At 37.4% G+C, this 8,772-nt stretch overlaps 1 protein-coding gene across 3 annotated transcripts in view; it reads left to right on the top strand.

The window, feature by feature from the left end:
• The first annotated feature begins 61 nt into the window (after positions 1 to 61).
• LOC137224717 (signal recognition particle subunit SRP54) overlaps positions 62 to 8,772 on the top strand; it is an 86,334-nt gene continuing 77,623 nt past the window's right edge. Inside the window, exons 1-3 of one of the 3 annotated variants that reach the window (XM_067737552.1) lie at positions 65 to 271; positions 5,282 to 5,418; positions 8,628 to 8,738. In XM_067737552.1, coding sequence (XP_067593653.1) covers positions 8,661 to 8,738 — 78 coding nt within the window. In that variant the 5' untranslated portion in view covers positions 65 to 271; positions 5,282 to 5,418; positions 8,628 to 8,660. Of the gene's footprint in view, positions 272 to 5,281; positions 5,419 to 8,627; positions 8,739 to 8,772 lie in introns of all 3 variants that reach the window. The other 2 variants (XM_067737578.1, XM_067737544.1) reach the window with 2 other exon arrangements.

The following is an 8,772-nucleotide window of genomic DNA, read 5'->3' as shown; positions in this document are numbered from 1 at the left end:
GTGCCCCGGAAGCGGAAGTGTATCCTCTTCATGAAAGGCTGGACTACGCCGTGTGGTGACGTTACCACATTGGGCGGAAGGTTCGGTGGCAGTCATCGGTCTTCCAGCTGGTGGGAGTTGGCGTCGCGGTGCTGGGCGCTGGGGCCCTAGTTTATGTGGGGTAGCACCTGTCTGTCTGACCCCCGCTTTCGTTGTTTTCCTCCCACGGCGTGGGGCTTCGCGAAGGACTCCCTGGCCCGTTTGGGTCACGGCTGTAGCGGTACCTTTTGCGGTAAGTGTCTGCTTTTTCCCGCTCAACACTACCGACTAGCAGCTAGGGGCAGCCCTAACCCTGCTTAGGGGGCTAGACACTGGAGGGAGTCGGCGTCCTTGGCCACCGGCTGTCGTCACCGAGACGGAGGTGCGCTGGCTCTTTTTCATCTCGTGTCTCCCATCAGAAGTTTTATTAAAAGATGCGCTTGTGACCCTTTTAAAATTGTCTTCAGATTTACCCGAGCCAAATTAAACGTAAGCAGTTGCAGGCTTGACTTTGTTTTGCTGTCGTGATCAAGGATTTAGATGTGGCTACTTCTCCGAAAATCTTTTGACTTGTACCAGATTTTATTTTTCCATGTTAACTTGTGACTAATTAACACATTGTTCCGCCGATAGTAGGCTTTCAAAAATGAATAAGGGATACCAGTTCAGTGCCGTTGACGACTTAAGGTATACTGATGGCTCTTTCCGTAGCATTTGGTGCTGCTAACCATTTCCTGAAGCTCTTTCGCCTATTGGCGTTCTGGATGCTATTATCACCTAGTTCTTTCATATGCTTCATTCAACAAAATATTTACTCATTCTTAGCTATAGTGATACAGAAATTAATGACATGAACCCTGGCACTGAAGAGCTAACAGTACGGTGAGAGAGAGGCAGATAAATATACATCACACCAAGATGAGTAATGAGAAATTCTAGTAAGGCATAAAGAGCCATGAGAGCTATGGGAACACAGATGACAGTGTGCTACTTAAGGAGATTTGTGACCCTGAGCAAGTTGTTATTCTGATCTAGCCTCAGTTTCCTCATCTACCTAATAAGCTTAGTATGAGGATGAAAGATTAGGTAAGGTGTTTGGTACAGTGCCCAGAATACAGCAGTGGTGGTGCCAAAGGGGAGGGGAAATATTTCCCTCAAACCTCTTTCCTTTGATTTTTTGATCTGATCAATTAGTATTTTCCAACCGAATATGAAGTACTGTGCAAAAACATCTTCAAGCCCTCCTTCAAAGTGATTACTCCTGTAACTCCACCTGTCTAGAAATTCTGGACCTGCCACTGGAATACAGTAAGATACCCATTAAGTGGTCGCTTTTCTTTGTTTTCAATTGATTTGCTTCTGAATGCCTTCGGAGAGGGAAAGGGAATTAGTAAAAGCTTCTATCCTTTTGATTATTCTCAGTCTTAGGTGACTTTCTCCTTTTGGTTGGCCCTTCACCATGGCTCTAACCCAAATGCTCTCATCTACTTCCATGGTATTATCCTGGTATGCCAACCATTTCCACATCTTTTTCTCTAGCCTCTGTTTCATGAAATAGTTCTTTAGTTTCCGCAAATTCAATAGGTCTAAAACCAAACTCACTCTCTCCACCTTCCTTTTTTCCCCTTTCTAAATGACATACGTCCTACGCACAAAAGTGCGTAAAAGCAGGGATTCCTAGTGTATCTTTGAGTTTTGGCCCCATGTTTTAGTTGAATTTTGTGATATTTGTTTGTTCAGTTTTTAAAAGGATAATAAAATGCACACTCAATATCCAACCTAGTAGAAGAACATTACAAATAACCTTTAAAGCCCCTTGAATCATTTCTCTATTAACCCTTTTTTTTTTTTTTTTTTGAAGTACGCGGGCCTCTCACTGTTGTGGCCTCTCCCGTTGCGGAGCACAGGCTCCGGACACGCAGGCTCAGTGGCCATGGCTCATGGGCCCAGCCGCTCCGCAGCACGTGGGATTTTCCAGGACCGGGGCACGAACCCGTGTCCCCTGCATTGGTAGGCGGACTCTCAACCACTGCGCCACCAGGGAAGCCCTCTGTATTAACTCTTTAACTTTCAAACCAGCTTCTCTTTTTGCCTTCCATTCATTGGTTAATGGCATCACTAGCCACCTGGTTAGTCAAACTAGAGGCCTTAGAGTCATTTTTGCCTCTGTTTCTCTTTCATTCTCCATAACCATTTGGTCATTAGGTCCTATAAATTCTGCTTTATGGTTAGCCCTTGGCTTGAGCCCCTTCCCCTCATGTTCTTCAAGCCCACATCTCTTGAATAGACTTTTGGAGTATGCTTAGTGTATATAGTCTCCTTGCTCTCCCTTCAATGCCTCTGCTACATTGTCTCTAATTTTTAAATTATAGAACAGGTGTTTCATTCTCTTGTTTCCCTTGAGGAGTGTTGCTTCATGCAGTGATTATTAACCCTGGCTGCACATCAGTATAGCCAGTGAAGTGTTTCAAAACGTAGATGCCTTGTTTTGCTCTCCTAATCATGAATTTAGATGAGGCCACTTCCCCCATAATCTTGTGATGTTACCATCCCTAGAGATTCTAATTGAGTATTTAATTTTTAGCTGACAGGTGTTAGCTGAATGTCACTGAAATTACCCATCGCTTGGGCATATGCCTCATCCCTCCTCATCCATATTTTCAGTCTGTGTTTATTTCAACTTCAAGGCAAACTATTTCCAAGGAATTCTTTTGACTTTGTTTTAATTTTCCTCTTGGTAACAGTTTACATAAAGATTCTTTTTATGAATGACTTGAGAGCCAAAAAGTATCTTAAAGAATTGATTCCCACTGTTTTTGAGTTATTACGCATTGTTGCTTATTGAATTTTTTGGTATACCTTTTAATATTAAAATGAGTTTTAAATTCGAAAACAATTATTTTAATAAAGAGAATATTTCCTGATACTACTTTGGTGCAAAATAAGGCAGGGAAGTCAGTGGTGGTATGATGCATAATTTATCTTCTGAAATTAACAGAGGAGTCTTGTCTTTGTTAACTTGATGTAATTTATTGATTTGGAGTTAGAACTTTTCTCATGCTGGTACAATTCCTGGAGCACATAGTAGGTGTTTAATGAGTGACTAAAATGAATAAAAGTCACAACTCCATCTCAACCTCTAGTATAATATCATTCTAATTCTCACAGAGCATTTTGAAAAATAATTAATTTTCCCCTTAACAAAAAATAATAGTCATTACCAAAAACTTGAAAATTGCAAAAAGATATAAATTAGAAAATAAAAATTACTAGTTATTCACGATCCAGAGGTGACAAATATTATTATTTTCTAAAAGTTTTACTGAAATAAAATTAACATACCATACAGCTCACCTAAAGGGTACAATTCAGTGGTCTATAGTGTATTTGCAGAGCTATACAACCATCACCACCATCAATTTTAGAACATTTTCATCACTCCATGAAGAAACTCCATACCCACTAACACTCACTCCTCATTTTCCCCCGTTTCCCAGGCCCTAAGCAACTATTAATCCACTTTATTTCTTTACAGATTTTTCTCTTCTGGACATTTCATATAAGTAGAATCATGTATATTCTTTTGTCACTGGTTTCTTTCATTTAGCATAACACTTTCAAGATTCCTCCATGTTGCAGCATGTGTCAGTACTTCATCTCTTTTTATTATCAAATAATATTCCATTTGGTGGGTATACCACATTTTATTTATCCACTCATCAGTTGAGGGATATTTGGCTCTTTTTCACTTTTTGGCTAGTATGAATAATATTGCTAATGACCATTCAAGTACAATTCTTTGTGTGAATGTGTGTCTTCCTTTTTCTCACATGTACCTAGGAGTGGAATTGCTGGGTCATATAGTAACTCTGTGTTTAAAATTTGGAGGAATTGCCAGACTTCCAAAGGGCTGTACCATTTTACATTCTCACCAGCAGTGTACGAGGGTCTGATTTCTCCATGTTCTCACCAACAGTTGTTATTATAGCTATCTCAGTGTGGGTCAAGTGGTGTCTGATTGTGCCTTTGATTTACATTTCCTTCGTGGCTAATGCCGTTTTTTGGATATTAGTTTATACAAAATACAATATATGCAGTTTTGTAATCTGGCTTTTGCGTATAAGCATACTTTTAGCGTTAGCAAGCGTATTTACAAAAGATTTTCCCTCATTTCTTCTTTCCTCTTCATTCCCCCCAAACCATAATTCTTATGACAATTTGCCTAAATTATATGCATAAAAAATAAAATCTATAGGAATGTATTCCAAAGTATTATTGGTGGTTATCAGGGGGCAAAAGAGGGGGTAGGGTTAGGGGAATTATATTTCTACCTTTAATGTTTCTGTAATGTTTGAATTTTTATAACAAATGTGTATCCTCTTGTAATCACAAAACATAAAAGTGAATTATTTCTTTAGAGGACTAAGTATATTCACAATGAAAAAATATTCCTAAATTTAAAGTCATTAACATTATATTAGTTATTCAGGTATAATCATTTTACCAAATAAAATACCAATAGTCCACTTTGTTAAATAGTTTACTTTTCTGTGGTTCTAGACTATGAATACATATGCTATGCAGAATTAAAAAAATATATATATATACATATACACACACACACACACACATATATATATATACACATATATATTTCGTCAGGAAAGCAAGTATTGGTTTGGGCTATTGACTAGTTTATAGAAAAGTATATAATATAGAAGTCATTTTTCTAAAGACATTTACTAATAATAGTATATTTGTATATTTAGTTCTTTAGTCTAATATTGATCCAATAAGTTAGTCATTGACTAGGGCTTAGAAGAACTTTTTAATAGGCATTTTCATTATAATAAGATTTGGAATCTCTAATCGTTAGGATCTGTTTGTATAATCTCAGATCGGGCAAGGTTCTGGCAGTATTATTTTTAATTGCTTATGTAGAGAAAAGTGGCTGTTTGGACACTCCAGCTTCTATTGAATAATAACCAGGTACACGTAATTCACACTAAATGTTAAATATTCTGGGGGAGTGATTCCTGGGTAGTGGGACAGTCACTTTAGTAGAGTTCAGAAAATTTCCAGTTTACTCACACTTCAGTTAACGATATAGGGAGAGCCAATTGATATCATTCAAGAAAGGAAGGAAAATAATAGTTAATATACTGTGCACTTGCAGGCAGTTTTATACATATTGTCTCATTTAATCCTCACAACAACCTTTCAGGGTAACTACCTTGATAATGGTATTATCTCCATTTTGCAGGTGAGGAAAGTGAGGCTCAGAGAGATTAAGTAACTTGCCCAGAGTAACCCAGCCAGTATGTAACAAAGCTGGGATTTGAATCCAAGTTTGTCAGACTCCAAAGCCTATGCTCTTTCCAGTACTTCACACTGCAGCAGGTAAGTATGATACTTGGCCCTGTGCTTAACTTATTTAGGGCACCCCAAACTTGAGACTGTTTCCATCACCTCACAATCCAACTCTTAGCCAGACTCCTGTTAGAAGAACATGTGATGGGCCAAGATTAGTCCTTGCACGTCCTGATTGCAGTGGTACTTATCAGTTCTTTCTGGACATTGCAATTATTACTCTTCTATGAAGAGGAATGTGCATCTTTGCTTTCAAAATATGATTTCCTTTCTTGTAGTACAGCAGCAAAATTCATCCCAGGAGTTCGCCAGCAGGCGTATTCAACTGTATCGTCTAAAGCATCCATCATTCATACTCTAGGACCTAAGGCTCTGTATCCAAGGGACTGTAGGAAGTCATTATGCTTTTTTTGTAGGGAATGGCTGTTCCATTCCTTCACCTGCTTATATGGTAAAATTGTTGTGAGGGTGGAATGAGATAATAGATGTTAAACTATATGAAGTACTATATAGTAATCCCTTACCTTTCCAACAGTGCCATCTAAGTAGAGATTCTTCTTTTGTGAAACTAGTACAGGTATACACATAATTACTTCTATAAATCTTTTCAGTTAGCAGAGAGAATTTTGAGTGAGGGTGCTTAAACAGTAAATTATTCCAATTTGAGATATAGGGTTAGCTATTAACATTAAAAAAGATATTTTGTATTTTAGTGTGCATATTAGAACAAGGCGAAGTTAATTTTTAAGAATCTTGTTGGAAATTCTGAAAAGTTATAATAAATAAGGCAAATGAATACTAATTGTACAATATCAATTATCTAGGTCATTGTTTTTTTTGATTTGTCATGTTATCTTCATTGGTTTATTTTAGTGGTCTTTTGAGAGATATTTGTAAGGCCTTTCATGACTTTGGTTCCCTAGTCTTGCTTTTTCCCTAAGGTCTTAAATACATCATTCACCCATAAGGTTCATTTTTACTAAAGGCTTACTACATAGGCTGAAGATAAATAAAGCATTGAGCCACAGAAGAGAGCAAAAGAGGCAAAAATCCCTGACCTCATGCAACTTATGTTTCAGTTGAGGGAGCTAGACTGCAAATAATATACAGTTGACCCTTGACGACAAGGGTTTGAACTGCGTGGGTAGACCTATGTGCAGATTTTTTTCAATATAGTACCTGTATTTTCATTTTACAGACTTTTAAATTAAGTGTGGGGATAAGTTTGTGTTCAATTAGAGATCACAATATGTGGAATCGTAAGAACTAGGATTTGAGTCAATTCTATCCAAACTGTTTCCGCTTCCTGCCTTTGGGTGGAGTCAGTTTCTTTGTTTTTGAGGCACAGATAGCAGTGCGTGGATTTTCTGTGGAAGGGGTCGGTGCCACTAACCTCCCTTTGTTCAGGGGTTAGCTGTAAGTAAATCATGTTAATTGGTAAGAAAACAATGAGAGAAAATGAAGAGAAGGGAGGCTGCAGTTTTAAACAGGTGATGAGGGAAGGCCTCATTGAGAAGTTGCACCTGGACAACAGCAGTCCAACAGAGATGAGGGAGGGAGCCATATAGTTAACGAGAGTATGAGCATGCCATCTGGTACTAAGGCCCTGAGGTGGAAATGTGTAGCAACAGCAGCAAGTAACAGAATCCTCTGGGGAGGGTGAGGAGAGTGCCTTATAGTCCATTCTGAGGACTTTACCTCTGCGTGAAGTGGGAAGTCGTTGAGGTTTTGAACGGAATTTTGATACCAGAGTTTTCAGAAACACATCCTTGGAAATTGCAGGGGAAACACTGTATTAATAAAAGGTATTATTAGATATTATTCCCCTACTGAAGTGTAGGTTTTTGTAATCAGGCAAATATATTTTAAAATATGCTACCAATAAGTACTTACGTAGGAAAACTGTATTGGAAAACTTCACAGAATTTTTTAAATTTTTAATTTAAAAGAGCCAGTCACCATGGGAAGATAAGAGTTAACTGGTGTAGCTTTTTAAAATGGAGGATGAAAAAATAAATAAATAAAATGGAGGATGATCTGTTTATGACATGATCTCTAAAAAAGCTAATTGTGGTGTCATAATTAGGATTATATTACTCCTGGTAATGCAGTGGTAAAGGAGATAAACTGAAACACCTATCAGATAACTGAATCTTATCTCTTACCTGAAGAATATTTACTTATGTGATAATAATTTGGTATAATGAGTATGGGATAAGAAGTTAAAAGTTCTGGATTTTTTCTACGAAGTGGTTGCTCTTCCAGCTTACGTAACCATGTAATTGTAAAAAACAGAAAATTATGGTAAGTACATTTTTTCAGTTGCATCAGGTATTTCTAGTCAGCAGTCTGGCAGGCTTGAGACCCAGGAAGAGCTGATTTTGAGTCTGAAGGCAGAAGAAAGCCTATGTCCCAGTTAGAAGGCAGTCAGGCAGAGGAATTCCTAGATTCACTTTATTTTGCTGCTATTCATGTGCCTTGTCTTGCTAGCTAGTAGGTAAGCAACTTGAGGGCAGGAAATACCAGTCATATTTGCTTGCTTACCATCCATGAGTCCTTGCATCCTGACTTACGTGTAATAGGTACATCTACCTATTTTATAAAAACTGTAACATTTTAGAGCTGGAAGGGGCCTTAAAGGTTATCTTGTTTTAGAGTTGGGGAATCAAGAACAGCTTTTTAATAATACACCTCTTTCCTTAGTTTTTAGAAGAATGAAATGAGATAATGCAATGTGCATGAAAAGTTAAGTGATTTACTAATTTTAAAACTTTTTTTTTTTCACTTAGAACATAAATCAAAATAGTTGTCCTTTAATTAGGCAATATTCCTGGGTGGAGATTTCACCTTTTTCTTTCTTTGTCTTTCTCACCCTTTTTTTCATTTAAAAATGTACATAACACATCAGTCAGTTATTCATATTTACAAGTATGTCCAAAATGAATACATTTAATTTGAGATGTCATCATTTCTTCAAAGCATATTATCTGACATGTTAAATTTGCTGATTCATACAGAATATTCCAGTTAGGTATTCAAATATAAGCCATCATAACCAAGTGGTAGCTTCAGCTTCTGGACCTGACAGTATTGAAGATGTAGGTTGAAGCTATAGAAGTTGAAGTTACAGTATCTAAACACTAGAGTACTTTAATTTGAACTAACTCTTCTTTAGAAGTCTTCAGTTATGGGAACTGGTGTTGATTGTTTATAGATGTTTTAATTTTTTTCCTTCCTAGAGTTTCTTGTAATCACGTCTTAAAGTCTTCAGGATGGTACTAGCAGACCTTGGAAGAAAAATAACATCAGCATTACGCTCATTGAGCAATGCCACCATCATCAATGAAGAGGTATGTAAAATATGTAAAATATATGTGATTGTAC

This window comes from Pseudorca crassidens, chromosome 1 (genome assembly GCF_039906515.1).
Source record: "Pseudorca crassidens isolate mPseCra1 chromosome 1, mPseCra1.hap1, whole genome shotgun sequence".
Classification (NCBI taxonomy): Eukaryota; Metazoa; Chordata; class Mammalia; order Artiodactyla; family Delphinidae; genus Pseudorca; species Pseudorca crassidens.
This window is presented reverse-complemented; position numbering and strand designations above follow the sequence as displayed.